This window comes from Cupressus sempervirens, chromosome 7 (genome assembly GCF_028749045.1).
Source record: "Cupressus sempervirens isolate cs-2001-9-10 chromosome 7, ASM2874904v1, whole genome shotgun sequence".
Lineage (NCBI taxonomy): Eukaryota > Viridiplantae > Streptophyta > Pinopsida > Cupressales > Cupressaceae > Cupressus > Cupressus sempervirens.
In genome coordinates, this window is record NC_143124.1 from 653,249,091 (window position 1) to 653,269,026 (window position 19,936).

Genomic DNA, 19,936 nt, shown 5'->3' on the forward strand with positions numbered 1-19,936 from the left:
GAAGACGTTTTGGTTTTAGGAGGGAAATCATCCGAGCTTGAAGAGATACGACAGTTACAGAAAGACGCTATGAAAACACTCCTACTTGCAGTTAGCATTACGTTGAGTGTTGGTATCGACGTGTCCCTGTAGGTAGTTGCCATTACAAAAAACTGAGCAGTATTGAAGCCAAGATGGAATATTCTTTCTGAAGTTTGAAACGCAAACTGTCAATGTAAGCACATCATCGTACTGGGCTAGACTAAAATCAGCATAAACATTTGGTATAAGGGGGAGGAGTTCATTTGCCGTGAATGATTGCGACTGCTACAAGTATTTGTTTTAATATTCGTAGACGTGTCTTAGAATAGAATTCCTTGAACATTACAATGAACATATGATTTCCTTGATGTTACTAAGGAACAAACTTAGAAACTATCAGCCAAGGCATCAAATAAACCGAATGAATTAACATGGGGAGCTAAGCTGTGTATAACTCTTGGAGCCATTTTTGGTAGCGAAAATTGTAAAGAGCGCTCATGGGTGATTGCATAGTTACCATCAGGTATTGCTAGAAATAGTGATGTTTGGGATATTTCATTGGGCTTCTTGCTACTATAGTTGAGTGTTCTTATTTGGCATTGCATAAGGTGGAGGATAGGTTATAATATTTGAGCGCATGTCCAAATATTTGAGTTGGAAAATTGATCATCTAGTATGGGACAAAAGAGAAACATAAATATATCATACGATTTGGAGCATCGAACCAGGCCAAGGGTATCATAGTTAGTAGATGAAGGCAAAGCTGTTCTATGACACTTGGAGTTAAGCAAGACAAATTACTGAGGAAGCCAACACTATTCTAAAGGTTTTAAGGATGATCAAGTTCTAAGTTAGAACTTTTGGAATATTATTGCAGGACATAGAGGTCATTGTCATTAATGGTGTTTACAAAGATTCTATTGGCAACCCTTCAAATCTGAGATTAAATAGTGGTGGTGACAAATGTTGCAATCAAGTTGATGACTAGCATTCAGAATGAGATAGTTGTGTAGGAGGTTGTCACAAATTCTAATATTGGCATGGAGACTTAGGCATCTGTTAATAATTGTCAAAGATTTATACTGTTGTGTGATAAACAGTGTGTTACAATGTGACTGCTATTTCAAAATATTCTGGTTTAGTCTATAAACAGGGCAATACTAGATTACTTAAGGTGTGGTTCCAACTTCTGTTCTGGTTGTTAGTTGTAGATCTGCTGCATATATACGTGTACTTTGTCATTAAAGCTTGAATGTGTGTTATAACTATTTGCAATCAAGATCAGAGCCTTCTACCAAAAGGCAAAGTGTTTGACAAAACTACAGCAGGCATCTGGTAACAACAATCAACAAGACTACTTCTTTTAGAAAATAGTGCATTAGGAAATATTGGGAAATGCGTTGTCCTAACTGAAAGGAAAGAGAATATTTTATTATTAATTTTTAAAGATTTTTTTGTATGTACTCCTTGAGCGAAGTCAGCTTGAAGAATACCAAATCCTGTTGATATTGTCAATCGATAAAGAAATCAATTTAGTTTGACTATTTGAAGAAGGCAATTCTGGGCAGAATGTAGCTGTTTGTTAGACTTACAGTAACAGGATAACAACATTCAGCAATGGGAAAAGATTTGGATAAATTCAAGAAAGGTACTATGAAGCCACAAGAGCAGTTAGCCCAGAATTTTGAATCCGTTACAAGAGTTGATATACTTGACATTTTTAGAGAATATAAAAAACTTCCTACACGAATTCAAAATGACTTATCATTTTGTGATTACATAGATTTTCATCCAGAGCAACAACTCAAGACTGATATGGCGAAAAATTAAGTATTTTGAATTGGTTCAGGATCTCCTTGCAAAAGACTAGTGCAAAAATTTGTATGAAGAGTTTCCAACAAATCAAATTCATCTAATAGAGGGTCTTGAAAAAGAAGAGCAATCAACTACGTAGAAGATGTTACACAGGGTGCAAGTTTCTACGTTGGTGATTTGGAGGTTGGCCTTGACCAACAGGTTGATGAGGTCGGTTGCAGATGGGTTGGAATCTTTGTATGATGAACCATATATTTTTGATGCCGATGACATGAATTTAGAGGAACAATCTAAGATGACATTGCTAGAAGATGAACCGCTTCAACATGACAATAATGAAATGCGCACTTTAAAGAACTAGCTGAAGGTTAGTGAAGACATGGTTGTGGCATCTTTGGTATGTTATGACAGCACTCACTAGAAGGCTCAAAGGGAAGTGGAAGGAGATTTCCTTGTTGCTGATTTGCAGGTGGTCAAAACAACTCTTGAAACTATGAAATCAAATTATTTTTGTTTGCTTTCCGACAAGGATTATATTCTTGAGGTTGCTGAAATATATGTTGATCAGTTGAATAGAGAAAGAAATGAGATTACGGAGCTCAACAGGGAGCTTAAGTATGCTCGTGAGGCATTGGATGATACTCAGTTTTCTCTTCGAGAAGCAAAAAAATCAGATAAGGATCACAAACCATTTTCGGGAACATGAGGGGAAAGAGAGGTAGGAGTTTTTGCAAGAAGTAATTGATGAACTTGATAGCATTCAGCAGACGTATGACTTGGATAGCTGCCCCAAACGATCAAGCACCAAAACTTCAGACCACATTCAGTTTGTAGACAACCCTTTGTTTGAAGTAAATGCGGATTTGTAATAACCCCCAATCGATTATAACTTCGACAAACACCAAATTCTTTTATAATTTAGGTTGTTTGACATTTCGTCAAACACTTTGCAAGCAAGCTCTGATACCACTGTAAAAACCCTTTGCCAATTATAACTTAATAACAGCAACTGAATTAATAGTTTGGCAAATTTTTCAGTTAACCATGATGAATGACAAGCCAATTCAGCTTGCTATGCCAAATGAACATCAATTTACTGACTTTCGAATTTGTCTGTACCAAAATGCAGATGCAACTGAACAACGTTTTTATTCCATCCCTTTGGGGATATTGAGAAAGATATTCAATATGCAAAATACAGAAACTAAAATGCTAGGAAAACAATGTGCAAGTCTAACTTTATTACTTTGAATTTCCTGAGACAAACAAATTAATATCAAATAGTATTTGCACATTCAGACAAATGTGGAACTGATATAGAGGAACCTGATTTGAAGCACAAAGATGAACTAAGGCAAAATAATTCCTTATCTAGCAGATCCCAGCCTCCAGATTGAATAGTCTAATCCACCATAGTCCATGTGGCTTCCAAAAACCACAATGCGGGCCTGAAAGAATAAAATCACAGGCTTCTCTTTGCAGACACGGGCCAGTATAGGCAATCGCAGATCCAAATAATGAAACGCAGGCCCAGGAATTAAATTGCAGGCCTTCCCAATAATGCTGCAGGTCAAATTCTTCAACGCTGGGCCTAAAATACAGATACAAGCCTCCCAGAACACAATTGCAGGCCTCTATACTGCTGCTGCAGGCTTTTCTAAGGTGAAACACAGGTTACAAAGTAAATCACAGGCCTCTGATTCTAGCCACAGCCTGCACAGATACACACCTTGCTTCACACAGGGATGACTGCTCTTCACAAATTGAACCCCTACAATTTGCAAATACTTTCAATAATGCCAGGTTACGACACTTTTCTCTGTTCACAATTCTCAGACCATGCAGATCAAATTCTTTTGAGCAGAAAACAATACATTCCAAACTTCAACAATGAAGCCTCCTGATGACAGGCAATGACAGAAGAAAGACTCCAATCATTTCAAACTCTAATTCTCCAAATTAAATCTCCTACAACACTTAGTCCTAGACTTCTTCCAACACAACAAGAATAGAGAAATGGGAGACTAGTAAGTCTCATGAATCCAATTCACAATACCTCAGTTGCGAATTGCCAGGCACTTCTCGGAATTTTCAGAACTTCTTAAAACGCTCAGCCAGATGTCCAATAATTTCAGTATAATTAACAAGACTATTCTTCTCCCTAGATACAGAAGATACAATAGGAGAATGTAGGCCAATTGTATACTTAAGCACAATTGCCAAAAACTTCTCAGACGAGACCCTTATACTTCAACAAGGGTTCACAAGTCAGAAATCAAGAAAAGCCACAAAGGCACAAGAAGAAAATATATTTTTAAGCATGTCTTTCCCAATGAAATGAGCTCTCATTTATAAGCTTTCGTTGGCAAAAGTTTCCATAAAACTACACTTCAGAAAACGTGGAAGTTTCCCAAAAGAATTCAAAACTGGAAACTTTTCAACTTGCTTTTTAGAAGTCTCTCTAAAAGTCATTATTATAATAATATAAACATTATTATAATAATGCAACTCAATGAATAATAAATAAATAAGAGCTCATGCAATTATTAGCTTGATCAACTGCAGGTGATGAACAACTGCCAAGCCGCCTACTGCACTGTCAAGAATAGCAACTAATAAAAATAAACTTACTAAAAATAGTAAATCCATAACTGAGAGCCCCAAAATGTCCTGTCAGCTCACGAAGGTCACTATGATTAGCTAACTCTATCAATCGCACAGACTGGCCAAAAACATGGACATTGTAATAACCCCTAGCCGGATATTGCTTAAACAAAACATCAATTTCCTTAACTAATCAGAAGTTTGACATTTTGTCAAACACTTGGCAATTACGTGCTACAATTTTCTCATGCAAAAGGATATGATTAAGTTTGCTTTGACTGAATTAGTAAACTGCTCATATATTTCCAAACATCCATCATTTACATTCTCACTCCTTTACAGAAATAAATCTATAGGCTGAAGCAAGATTCCTAATGTGGAAACCATAAACTGAAAATTCCTTTCATCATTCACTATTGTTTCACATGCATTCATTTATTATTTATGAAAAAACATAGAACCTGGAATGAGTGACATAGTAAACCATGAGCTTCACCACAAATCACAGGTTTGGAATGTTTAGCTACAGCAGTCCCAAAGATGTCAAAAATGATGATTAGCTGCCCAGATTCAATGCCAGCAATGTGCCAAAAGTGCAGGTTCGAATCACCAAAAATGGCCCTAGATATTACAGTTCGAACTAGGCTGTGAAACCCTGCTAACGCAACCAAATCACTGCACCAATTTGCAGAATTACTGCCCATGGCTTTAACTCGATGTCAATGCATAGTTGAAGAAAGACACCTACAACAGATGTGTGAATCACCACCATTCAAAACATAATCCCAAACAAAATTAAAAGAAACAACCAATCTTCACTATACTTCAGCAGTAGAAAGAAACCTCAGATCAATCCCTAGTCAGAGTAAGTACAATAGGGAAAAGCACTTGCAATAACTCCCAGAAATGCAATCCACAATACCACAGCTGTAGACTCTTAAGCACTGCTCAGAATCTCAGACTCAACCCTTACACTTCAGCAAGGGCAACAAAATTCGGAACCTCAGAAAAAAGGCACAAAGGCAACAAAAGCAAATAAATATCCAAGCACACTTTTCTCAACAAATGGGCTTGTATTTATAACCTCCAAATTCCCTTTTGTTGCCAAAATGTAACTTCATTCAAGAAATTTCACTACACAACATTAATTAGAAGCTTCCTTTAGATTCTCTCACTTGACTTGGCTTAACTAATTAGTAAATGACATTTTCCAATGATAACTCAACTCTCAACTTAAGTGAAATTATAAAGTTAAATTATAACTTTATAATAAACTATTTAATAAATAATAATAATTTGGCCGCTAAAAATATAATAACTCCCACAATACTCATCATTTAAATATGTCGTCTGAAATAGGAGCCACACTTATTATTTCTTCATGTGACCAAATGCACTTTCCTAAAATAGAAAGGAGCATCTCGATCAACATCAACTTACCACAAATAGTAAGTACACAAAACTGAGCCCAAATGAAGTCCAATCCGAGCCAAATGAAAACCAACCCGTAGCTTACTGAAATGTGGAGAAGATAAGACCCTCCCAAGCCAAGCCACTGCCACAGAAGACCCTCTATCCACAATAATTATCCTACGAGGATCACAATAATAGGCTAATCCTTGAAACTCCAATGCTAGGAAAAATGGGTACATTACTGTCCTCCCTCCTTGAGATTGCTTGTCCTCAAGCAATCCAACAATATAGTGAACTCTAACCTCCACTTGGATCCCAAATAAAGAAAATAATTAGTCTTGACCTAGATCCCAAAGTTAGAACTATGTACCATCCTTGCTGTGTACAAGCAACTCCTATAGCACCAACACCCAAATAATGGACATCAACATCAAGATCATCTGAAAAGTGACCTGAGGTGTTGATGAAGGCAACAACCCATCGGAACTCAACGCAACTAAAATTCCAACTTTGTCCATACCGGACTTCCCATCAAACTGATAATCACACCCAACTACACTATGGAGATGGTAACAGCCATAGGTCCCTGAATCACTAACACCAACTCCAACCTCTTCCAAAATGTCCGGGGTGTGTAGATACTGCAAGCAACTGTCAATCCCATCTGCAAAAGATGGTCCTAACCCATCCCATAATGGATGGTATGAAATTGGAGCCAACCCACACCGACGTGAAACCAAGTCCTCTACTTGTGGATCAAAGAAAAATGATGAGCACTCCTCATAGTGTAATGCTGATAAAAACTCCCAATCTCTATCAAGGGCTCATCATCATCAAATTGGGAATCAAAAAATAGCTCCAATCTCTAACTACGAACTATTTGTTGGCTAGGATCTTGGGCAACCCTCTTAGCAAACCCAACCTCAAAATCCCTGTGGGGAAGCATTGCAGACAGAGTCTCTACAATCTTTCCCACCAATCTCTAAATAGCATGAGAGCCTCGGATGAGAGTACCCTCAGACACTCTGTATGAATCCTCCCTCACATCCAAAGTCTCCAACAAATACTGCATGAAGGACTTTGTGCAGTAGAAATTATATGTGGAAACATCCACCTGCTCCCTTGCGACCCACAACTGATCCCTCTAAAAATGTGGCACTGCCAACTGTCCAACACTATTAGCTATATGAGATGAAGAAATAGATTTGCTTCCAGTAGAAGGAAGCAAATCAGCATGAGAGCTCAACTCCCCTGATACTCTCATCTCATCCGTACCTATTGCACCCATATCATGGATGGATGTGTTGGCCTCATCATCACGTCCATTATCCCCAACCGTAGAAGCAAACTCACCACCAACCACAATATGCAATTGAACTAGATCTGGGGTTGGTGTGGGCCGAACATTCTCCAACTCCATGGTCATCTCATCCAACCGTGACTGTGACTCTTGAAGAGCCCACTGAGTACATTGAAGAGAGTTCATAATCACCTCAAGCTCTTGGGTGAGCTCCACCACCTCCTCTTTCTCTAACAATGTCTCATGATAGGTGCTACCCCTCTTCAAAAGGTAATCGTGGTCAACAACTAGCTGCGAGTAAGGACGCTTTAAGATCCTGACAACCTCTAGAAGTGCATGAACCTCTGCTAGAGAAAGAATACTATTACTGTGCTCAGCAGACATAGGAGCACCCCAACTAGATGTAGTTAGCATTTGATGGACAACATCATAATGCCCAAGAGCTGAAGAAATGTCACTATCGCTCACCTTCAACTGACTAGTCACATGATGCCTTTGTAACCTTTGACTATTGCACCATCTCTCTATCTCACTAACTACACTGCGATAGGAAACTGAATCAAAACTGCCCACTACAAGATCACTCATACGTGTGCCATCATCCTCGTACAACTCCACATCCGAGATACAACTTCTAGGTACCTCAACCACCTCCTCATTTGAAGAAATAGAAATCCTCGCAATATCAATCCCCTTGCATGTCTCACCTTCCACCTTAAACGTAAGATCATGTAAACATCGATCCTGGGACTCATCGAAAACCTCCTTGGAGTCACCTCCCAAAATTTGATAAGGGATATCATACCTGGTGCAACTCATAGTATCATCAGATGTGTCCATACCATCTACATCCACATCTCCCGACTTTGTTATAACACCTAATTCACCAACATCATAGTTGGGTGACTCCATACATGCCTCAGTCCCACCTAAGGAAGCAATTGCCTCCTATACTCGAGCAACACTACAGTAGCTAACATATGAGTCGCCAATAACAACTCCCTCCTCCGATGAGTTTGAAAAGTCAATGACAACTACATCATCAACTGCCTCTAAACTAACCATGGCGACTACCGTGGGAGCCTCAACCTGCTGAAGCTCAGTGTTGCTATCCATCACAGGCACATCCACATGTCCTTGTGAAATGAGTTCATCATCAACACTGCGGATAGGACTAGCAGGTGCTGTACTAAATATAGGTACATCAGCATCATGGACACCTGTCGGGGAAAACTCAAGCTTCCTTCCCTGCAACCTCGATGTCGGCCTTCTAAAGGTGGAAACCATATACCTTGCCGCACTCTCAACTATAGCTAGATCTGCCAAGTTCTCCGCCACTTTGTCGATGAAGCTTCAGTTTCTCCAAACTCTCTTGCAATGCATTCATTTTTACGCTAACTTCCTCATTACTCCACAGACTTCTAGAACTGCCAGTCCTATGTCTGTCCATAGCTATTAAAGTGCTGGTCATTCTAGAAATTAGATCTAAAAACCTTCAAAGTCAGCATCGAACAAAATAAACACTGAGCTCAATTCCTACAGGCTAGCAGGAAACCGCTCTGATACCACTGTAACAACCCCCAACCGGTTATAACTTTGACAAATACCAATTTTTTTTATAATTCAGTTGTTTGACATTTCGTCAAACACTTTGCAAGCAAGCTCTGATACCACTGTAATAACGTCTAGCCGGTTATTGCTTAAACAAAACATTAGTTTCCTTAACTAATCAGACGTTTGACATTTTGACACACACTTGACAATTACCTGCTACAACTTTCTCATGCAAAAGGATATGATTAAGTTTGCTTTGACTGAATTAGTAATCTGCTTATATATTTCTAGACATCCATCATTTACATTCCTACTCCTTTGCACAAATAAATCTACAAGCTAAAGCAAGATTCCAATTTAATGTGGAAACCATAAAATGAAAATTCCTTTCATCATTCACTATTGTTTCACATGAATTCATTTATTATTTATGAAAAAACATAGAACTTGGAATGAGTGACACAGTAAACCATGAGCTTCACCACAAATCACAAGTCTGGAATGTGCAGCTACAGCAGTTCCAAAGATGTCAAAAATGACGATTAGCTGCCTAGATACAATGCCAGCAATGCGCCAAACTGCAGGTTCGAATCATCAAAAACAGCCTTATATATTACAGTTTGAACTAGGCTGTGAAACCTTGCTAATGCCACCAAATCACTGCACCAATTTGCAGAATTACAGCCACGCCTCAAGACCAAGAATAGACATGTAGTTGCTTTAACTCGATGTCAGTGGATAATTGCAGACACACACCTACAACAAATGTGTGAATCACCACCACTCAAAACATAATCCTAAACAAACTCAAAAGAAGCAACCAATCTCTACTATACTTCAGCAATGGAAAGAAACCTTAGATCAATCCCTAGTCACAGTAAGTATAGTAGGGAAAAACACTTGCAATAATTTCCAGAAATACAATCCACAATACGATAGTTGTAGATTCCCAACCACTTCTCAGAATCTCAGAGTCAATCCTTATACTTTAGCAAGGGCAACAAAATTCAGAACCTCAGAAAAAAGCCACAAAGGCAACAAAAGCAGATAAATATCCAAGCATGCTTTTCTCAACAAATGGGCTTGTATTTATAACCTTCAAATTCCCTTTTGGTGCCAAAATGTAACTTCATTCAAGAAGCTTCACAACATTAATTAGAAGCTTCCTTTAGATTCTCTCACTTGACTTTGCTTAACTAATTAATAAATGACACTTTCCAATTATAACTCAACTCTCAACTTAAGTGAAATTATAAAGTTAAATTATAACTTTATAATAAACCATTTAATAATTAATAATAATTTGGCCACTAAAATTATAATATCTCCCAAAATACTCATCATTTAAATATGCCATCTGAAATAGGAGTCATATTTATTATTTCTCCATGTGACCAAATGCACTTTTCAAAAATAGAATGGGTCCATCTTGATTAACACCAACTTACACAAATAGTAAGTACACAAAACTAAGTCCAAACAAAGTCCGATCTGAGCCAAACGAAGGCCAACTTGTAGCTTATTGAAATGTGGAGAAGATAAGACCCTCCCAAGCCAAGCCGTTGCCACAGAAGATCCTCTATCCGCAATAATTAGCCTACGAGGATCACAATAATAGGGTAATCCCTGAAACTCCAATGCTAGGAAAAATGGGGACATTATAGGATTGGACTTCCAATAATCCCCTTTTTGTGTTAAATGAGGGAACTCCTTTTGATTTCCATGAAGAAGATGATTTTGATTTCATAATATTGGATCCTGGTACAACTCCTAGCAGTGAATCTTGGTCACAGGATGGGATTGGTGAATTGAGTATCGTTGCTTGTCATTGGATCAGTCCAAATATGGTTCCCGATTTCAATCCATTTAGGAGTTGGATGGATTTCCTACATCGTTTGAATAGATCTTGGTGGAGTATTGATGAGAGTTATGTTTCAATCATAGTGAATGGCTTTACAGCTTCATACTTACTCGTAGCACTTGTGTACTGAGGGGTTCTCTAGACTTATGAGGACGGTATGGTTTTTGATGTGCATGTGATGTTAGTTTTAGCTTTCGAGCAGTTCATTTCTTACATCATCTATTTTGGTCGGGTTGTCACCATCTACTGGGTTATATAGAACCTATTGATACATTTCTATCTCATCATATCAAATGGTCATGACAACAGGGTTTGGGATCTAGGCATTGACAATATGTATCTATGGCTTATTGTGGATTTTGTTAGAGTTCTACTTAGTTTGAGACTGGATGTGAGGATAATCAGAGTTGTACAGTCTATGAGTGCAGCGATATTTCATAGATTTATATGGGGTCTAGAGATGTGGCTAATGGAGGGGTTGCATAGTGATACCTTGCTTCGTAGTGTGACCGAATTTGTTTTTAGATTGGGCTGCAAAACTACTTGTAGATTCGTATGGGATTCTGGTACTAATTGCTTGAGAACAAGCAATTTCAAGGAGGGGAGATTTGTAATGTCCCCTTTTTGGGACATTAGAAAAGTTAAATACATATTATATATAACATTAAAATTGACTTAGAGAGTGTGGACTCAAAATATTGAAGGTCAATTTAATATTATGAGGTGGGCAAAAAGTACAAGGAGAGATAAGACGAAGAGCCAGGAGGGGGAGTCGAAGAGTCACAGCTGTGAGGATAAAAGGAGAAGAGCCTCTTTCATTTGGCATGCTTGATTTATGATTCAGATTTCTCTTTCTTTCTTGCGAGAGTTATTTGGAAATCTTTAGCTTTCAGCCAGTGTGAGGATGTAGCCCCTCGTGCCAGCAGACAGTGGACGCAAACTCATTGTCCATGGAGACGTCACTTCAGTTGTTATTGGATTCTGAATGTTGGTTATTGGATTGCTGTTGTATAATGCAATAACATGTTTTTGAGGAATTTTATGAGAGTTTTACTAGTTTTGTACTATTGGTTTGTAATGCATTTTCATATGTTTGAATCCTGAATATTATTTTGAAAGAACGAGTTAATATCTATTGGAGTTTCTATTGGTTTCTATTGTGTTTCGTAATACATCTGCATATGTTTAAGAGTTGAGTATACTTTGAGAAAGAAACCAGGTCAATATCCATTAGGGATATTTCATAATGCTAGAAGCATACATGATTCACTACTCTCAATGCTATTGCATGAATTAAATATATATAATTCATGATCAATATAAAATACTTATCTCTTCATAGTCTAATCTTATTCGAGAAGGATCTCAACACACACATATTCAATACACAACTATCTCTTTTTAACATTATTGAACAATAATCGCAGACCAGCATTCATATGATGATCATAGCATTGCATGTCTACTATCTCGCACAATGAATGCCAATGAACATCACCTTAAAGAATACCTCTCAAAAATAGACTATTATAACTGAGATAAGATCTGTTATATACTTCTTCTGCCTAAACGCAGGTAGAATAATTCTGTTTCGGGATGTTTACTTAGAGATGCTTTGATACCATATTGATTTTACGAACCAGAATAACATAACATGCAATAATCAGAAACTTTGAAATCATAAGAGCAGAAGCCACAAATGTTTGTTCCTGGGAGAACCCTCATAGTCTAGGGAAAAACCTAGCCACACCCGAAGAATAGATCATTTATTTAGATCTCAAAACAAATACAATAGATTTCCTTCCTTATGATTGGCGTCTATTCCCAGTGAATGAAAAGCCATATTGCAAAAGTCTCTGAGTCTCTCAATAACAAAACTGCTTACAAAACATATGAATTACATTCACAAGAATCACTCATTCATTAATCATGGATATGCTCTGTTACACACACTAATACGAAATGACTCTAATAAGGAGGATGAGTGAACACATCTATCATTGCAAATACATAGTATCGACAAAGCAATACCAACATGCAGCGGAGTACACATCATCACACTATGAAGGTCGATATCATTGCTTACAGAGAGACAAATATTGTTCAAAGCTGAAAGGTTGTTCATTCTCACCAAGCGATGACAGTTACAAAAGACCCATGGCATCTATAATATGAGAGTGGATGGTAGCAATGACCCGATGATATCAGTGAATTGACGGGCTCAAAGAGTGAATTGACGACTCCAATAAATAAATCATCAGCATTTTATTAACGATGTTCTCTGCCAGCGGATCATTACAACCGCATGGTGCCAAGTAAGCACACACAAGGCACAAACATATTATATGCGATACTCTTCAGCCATGATATAGCTTGAACACAATAGAAGCAACTGATAGACAATATAATCGTCGCATAGAATGAAAATAATAAAGGCCACAACATGACAACAACTTCAGCTCGAGCCCAACAGAGAAAAAGAAATATGAAAACATGACAAATGACTTCCATGGAAGCTCATGACAGATTATCAAGGTGAATATTTCTTTCACAGTTACATTATCTTCAACATATAATGGCCAGGAAAGACACATAATTGTATGTCTTTGTAAACAACTTCAAACTTTAATCTAGTCTGTCCAGAATATAGCTCATTGTAAGTTGTATAATGTATTGTATGCCCTAGTATTGATCAGTTTTGTACCGCTGCAAATACAAAACACTCACTGTTTGTTCCCTAAGACACTCAGAAATTTGATGGGGTAACCGTGTTGAATATATAGCTCAAATGGCAATGTGAAGTGGTACCACAATAACCAACAGTACACCCTGTGGAAGCAGCTACGGAAAATGCCAATATATTTCTTCAACAGCCTTCACCAATAGGGAATCGCAGTTCACAATTATTTTGCCGAGACTATAGAATGGCTTCAGAATATTTGCTCTATAAAATATTATCTTTTAATCAAAGTTCAACAAATATTTCCTTTTTTGTTTCCATGATCATTGCATGAATCAATAATTCATTTGTCACTATATAGTTTGGGACCACCAAATAATTCGCAGATGAAAGAATTGTATAAATCGGCAAACTAGTAATAACTCCAGTATATTTTATTTGTTTGCAAATATTTTCCTACCAAGCAATCGATTTAATAATGTTTTGTGATTATGGCCCATTGATTAATAAAGTCTTCACCTCAACCTTGTAACATAACGAACTTACAGCAAAGTCTTTTATGGTACCAACGACTCAGAGGGGCAAGGGGATAGCTTCCTGTGGTTACTCCAGCCTTTACAAACATTCACCATAAACATAAGAAAGCTGGACAGTAATAATATTGGGTGCTGATATTAGCTCTCTTGTGTGCAGTTGTGCTTAAAGGCCAACTTATATTAACCACGAACCAAATATAACTCCAAGGTTGACATCGATGGTGCTTACTAGTTTGTGAGAAAGCTGCCAGCATTCTGATATTATTCCCAGACTTTGATATGCCAATAATAATGTATTTCTTAGTTTGAGTAGTCAAATAAATTTATTTCTTAAAAAATCATTGCAGATAAGTCCAAAATTGAAACCTGTTACTTATGAAACCTCACAGGATGGTAGGAGAGCCACCTTTGGTACCACTGAAATATCCGCTGAGGAATATTTTTTCTAGATGTTTTAACCAAACTATCCACAAAAATTTAACAACAATTTGCATGCAATTGATTTCAATTAATCCCACAAATTATATTGATAATCATAAAATATTTAAGTTGCCGATTCGGGTACGGATACGGGGTTCGGATTTATGGGTACGACAATTTTTTCCCCCTTGCAGGTTCAGGTTCGTTTGCATATGTATGTATGTATGTTAAAAAATTGACTTCAAAAATATAAAAAGAAGAGTGATACTCATAAATCCATAATGGCCAATAAAATTATAAATAAATTAATTGCATTACTGATATTGTTTCAAATTACATGAATTACAAATTGGCATCAATCCAATAATGATTAACAAACATAGCTATGGTGTGGCTTTTACAAATCTATCAATAGTAATGTACTCAGATCTACAAATAAAAAAATCAGTCTGATCTTCAAATAAATTAAAGTAGACTGCTGTTTAACTTCTGTCATAAACTAAGTGCATTACATAGACCAATTTTGACTTGAATAATATTACCAAGCTGTTGCAAGACAATATCTAAAGCTTATACAAACAGTACGTTGATAAAAAAATCAGAAATACATACATAGACTGACCAGTCGCCCTGGGGTACTTCCTAGGTGCCCCTGTTCATTGTGTGTCCTTAACAGAAGGACCCACAAAGAACCCATGAAGTACCCCAAAGGAACCAGTACCAAAACTGTACCAATACCAGGACCCGGGCCTAAATAGCAGAATCTGGTAACTGAGTAAAATATCAGATTGGAATAGAGATTATGGATAATGAAAAGAATGAATTTGAAGCACAAAGCAAAACACCGGAGTGATATCTCCAACAGACATTGAGTTTCTGTCCTCTGCCTCCAAGCTCGAGGTTTCTGTCCTTAAACCTGCCAAAAGTCAAAAAGCTTCCCCAAATTCTCCAAGAGATCAAAATCAAACATATATCCAAGTGTGCTGAAAATGAGCTTCTCCATGTTCTTCAATATTACATCCTTGTGACTTCGTTTTCCCTCTACCTTTCTCTTGGAATTGCTTTACCGTCTCTTTATTATTCCCCTCTTTTAAATTAAAATGACTATTAATAATTTTCATTAAGCTCCAATAAAAGTCATTTTAATACTTTATTAAGTTGTCATTTAATTTGATATGATTTGACAGCTTAATATTTGGTTGACTTCTAATGGCCCTAAAAAAGGGACTTTACACTTTGTGTCCATGCTTGTGAGCACCATCAGCATGACAACTCTTTTTCTGTGGAAAGGAATGACCATCCAAATTAAAGTTTGTTTCCCTTTAGTACCACTAGGATTGATGATCTGTGCCAGTTATATTGAGAACAAAATCAAACATATATCCAAGCGTGCTGAAAATGAGCTTCTCCACTAGGATTGATGATCTGTGCAAGCTATATTGAGAAGAAAATCAAACATATATCCAAGTGTGCTGAAAATGAGCTTCTCCATGTTCTTCAATATTACATCCTTCTGACTTCATTTTCCTCTACCTTTCTCTTGGAATTACTTGTCTGTCTCTTTATTATTCCCCTCTTTTAAATTAAAATGACTATTAATAATTTTCATTAAGCTCCAATAAATTATAAAAGTCATTTAATACTTTATTAAATTGTCATTTAATTTGATATGATTTGACAACTTAATATTTGGTTGACTTCTAATGGCCCCTACAAAATGGGACTTTACACTTTGTGTCCATGCTTGTGAGCACCATCAGCATGACAACTCTTTTTGTGTGGAAGGGAATAACCATCCAAATTAAAGTTTGTTTCCCTTTAGTACCACTAGGATTGATGATCTGTGCCAGTTATATTCAGCCATGTCATCCCTAACCACAATAATCTGACTCAAAAGGTGGCAAAAGAATAATAGGTCATCAGTTTTGTAGTAATTTTTTAGAGTGCCAGATACAATAATTTGACTGAGAAGGTGGCAGTGGAATCTTAGGACAATTACCTAAAGTACTTTGAAGGGTTCGGGGCTGGGAAATATCGAGTAGGAGGATAGGGGAAGGATTCTTTGCAGCCCCAGTACCTGTGTGCAAGGGTTCTTTTCAAGAAAAGACAGAAAAGAAGATTTATTTTAATTACTAACACTGAAAAATGGTACTTGTATAAATGAAAAATTGAGAGAAGATAGTCCATATTTGACCATATTCAAGATTACAGTTTTCATTAGAAGGAATAATATACCATTCTCCATTGTATTATTTTTTTGATTGGTAAGAGGCCGAGGCTAAGATTATTATTATTGTGTTGTGATTAATTATTATTATTATTTACCAAGCTCGGGTTGACTTGAACCCAAGACCTCCCAGATAAGAGGCTCACAATTTAACATTGTGTTGTAGGCTCTTACCTACCATTCTCCATTGTATTACTTTTAGAACAGTAGTAGACTTTCTTTGCCATTGGATATTAACCTTCCCTAGGAATGGCTTAACAGACATTGAATTTTGTTAATCCATTCTTGTTTTGCTTTGGTGAAAATTTAAAAAACTTTACGGGGTTTTATTTTTTCATTCACCCACCAATTCTCCTTAGCGTATGTATGATACTTACTAATTATAAATAAATTTTACTTAGTCTAGTGCTATATCAGATCAATGTAACATCATTAATGTTGCTTTCATGTTTAGTGACACTTAGGTTGCCAACAGCCCAAGATGTCCAAAGTGGTGGGGAACGTTTTCAAATGAACATCTTTGAGCGCGTTGTCAGGCTTGTAAAGGTATAAAGGAAGAGGAAGGGCCTCAGAAAAATAATTTTTAGCTAAGCAATTGAAATTTAATAATGGCTCTTGAGAGATGATTACCCTTGTTACATTTATTTAGAATGTTCTTTCTGTTTAGTCACTTTCTTTTCGTCTTTGGTTAACAGTCATATGCAAATGCAATACTAAGCAGTGTAGAGGACCCCGAAAAGATTTTGGACCAGACTGTTGAAGAAATGAACACTGATTTGACAAAGATGCGTCAAGCTTCTGCACAGGTTTTGTTTTATCTTTGATCCAGAGGTTTATGCTGAAACCTCCTATGGTGCAATATGCAAACTGCAACACAAAACAAATTTCAATACCAGAGATTAAGAATTTTTAACAGTATTCTGATTCTGATGAGTAAGCTTAGTGAAGAGTACTGGAATTAATATTAAAAGAACATTGAAGCAATAAATTTTTATGGAAGATACCCTTTGATCATAACTATTTATTATTTTCACTTTATCAATATTAACCATGGAGTATCTTGCATCTAAATTCTAATGAAAATGTAATTTGTAAAGGTTTTAGCATCTCAAAAACAGTTGGAGAACAGATATAAAACTGCAAAGCAATCTGCAGACGATTGGTGAGTTTTTGTTACTAAAGTTTGGTCTAGACTCTAAAGTATGTGAGTACATCAATATTCATGGGGCCAAGTTATTTCTTTTCCAAAAAGGTACCGTCGAGCCAAACTTGCATTAGAGAAAGGAGATGAAAATCTTGCACGTGAGGCTCTGGTCCGTCGCAAAGCCTTGGAGGTAACTGTCTACTGTTAAGTGTTATATTTTTCAATTTACAAACTATGAATATATTGACTTTGCCAGCCTGTTTAATTCAATATACGAATTTTGAAGATGTATGTTTGCAAGGCACACTCTTTCTCTACGTCTAGAAGTGATGAAAGAAATAAGTTACAAGTATGCTTTCGAAAAAAATGGCATAAACAAGTTATTTATCACCCTTTAATCCACCCATTTCTATGAGTGACAAAATAGCAGTCAACCTTTATTAAACCTGTCATGACCACATACAACATACATGTATGGTGTAAAAGTTGATTCTGTGGAAATGAAGTTACATTTCACAATTTTGATGATTTTAGTTATCTACTGAACTACTTGCATATTTTAAAAATTGTAAGAACTGATTTATTGTCCCACACTATTGAACTCCTTTGTTACTGAATAGAGGAACACTTTCAGAGTGCTTTGTTATACATTGTATGTGGAAAACAAATTGAAATGTACAACAATCTTTTTATTAGCTTTCAATTATGTAACCTGTGATTTCTTAACTTGACCATCTTTATTTGTAGCAGTAAAAGGTTTTACAAGATCATCCTTCTTTTTCTTGGTAATGAATATAAGAGTAGGATACTGACTCAGGGTAAACCACAATCACATCAAGATTTACTATGGGTGGCAAAAGCTTCGTTAGAGATTTAATTACTTGTACCGAGACCATGTTTATATTGTACATGAGTTACCATTGAAGAAATTGTTAGTGGAATCCAAAATGAAAATAAATTCAATTAAGCACCATGTGAAGCACCATTTAGAAATCTAGCGAACCCCAGTTTCTACTTCTCCATAAGAAGAGCACAAGCACAATTTGAAGTCTTCAATTGTCAAAATGAGTGAATACCTTCTCTTTTCTTTTCAAAAACCTTATATATTTTCCTCAAGAGGTCAGTTTCCTTCATGTGTGTTTTAAAGCATTTAAAATGATAGAAATTCTTTTCATTTCAGCTTCATTGAATGCTTTAATAAATGGCCCCTCAAAAGTAATGTTTTTAATAATCATTTTCAAACATACTTTAAATTTATTTTTTTGACTTCTACACATCAACAAATGGCCCTCAAATATTAAAATAAGTAATTGTACTTTTAAATCACTTAAATTGAGGGTCATGGCCCCATTGTACATATCTTTATAATTCACCTTTAATGATTAATTATTAATAAAGTCACTGTTATTAATAACTAAATAACATAACTTGCACCAATATCATTATTTCACTAAGTCAACTGAAAAATAGGAAGACTGCTACATATACCTTGTATCCACATGCCCTGCCAAAAGTAGTAACTTTGCAAATATGAATTACTACAAATAGTTAGTCCCAGAATTCCTGATCAAGCTTATGGTGCCAAGGAGATGCTTCACTAATTAGTAATCTGGACTTTTCCGAAAATAGTAACTTATTATAAATAGTAAGTGTGCCAAACTGAACCAACAAAGAGCAATCCTTCAACATTTTTGATCTCTTAAATTGGAATAAGCCTCTTGCATTGCCAACTAGGACCCTCTAACCATTAGTGTTAGCCTACAAGGGCCAATAAAAGACTAATCCAATCATAAACCATATTACAATGTAATTGGAAAATATTTGCTTGTTATTAATAAAGACCAAGAGATCAATTTATACAAGAAATTGAATGATGTTTCTTTAAGAAACAATCGTAAAGAATAGAAACATTCTATTCTAGAAACAAAAAACTAAATATTAGAAATATTCTAATATTTACAAAAATATTCTAATATTTACAAAAGATTACAATAGATAACTATTAGATACTAAACAAAGATAATAGAAACTATCTATTATCATTATACCTTCCCTTAATGGTTAATCTATCCAAAGCACGAAGTTGTCAAAAATCGTCAAAGGCAGTTTTTGTCTGCTCAAGGGGCTCCGCACTATTCGCTGTGGGCAGCAAACCAAATTGCTTAGATAGGGCAGCTAAGCACTTCCGACATTCAACCTTCATGTGCCCAAACTTTTGGCAATAGTTGCATTGAATGTTTTTCTGCCGAGAGCCTTTTAAATCTAGAGCAAAGGATGTCTCTTGAGAAGACCGCTGATGGTACTTTGGATAATGCTCCAAAACTTTGCAGATGAGCATAATGCTCCAAAACAAACTGCAAA

The 19,936-nt window shown here is 36.3% G+C and overlaps 1 protein-coding gene across 1 annotated transcript in view; it reads left to right on the top strand.

Moving 5' to 3' along the window:
- Positions 1-19,936, top strand: part of LOC149548356 (membrane-associated protein VIPP1, chloroplastic-like) — an 86,959-nt gene that overhangs the window by 32,376 nt on the left and 34,647 nt on the right. Inside the window, exons 2-5 of the mRNA XM_089792438.1 lie at positions 16,886-16,977; positions 17,127-17,237; positions 17,529-17,593; positions 17,684-17,765. Coding sequence (XP_089648564.1) covers positions 16,886-16,977; positions 17,127-17,237; positions 17,529-17,593; positions 17,684-17,765 — 350 coding nt within the window. The remainder of the gene's footprint in view (positions 1-16,885; positions 16,978-17,126; positions 17,238-17,528; positions 17,594-17,683; positions 17,766-19,936) is intronic.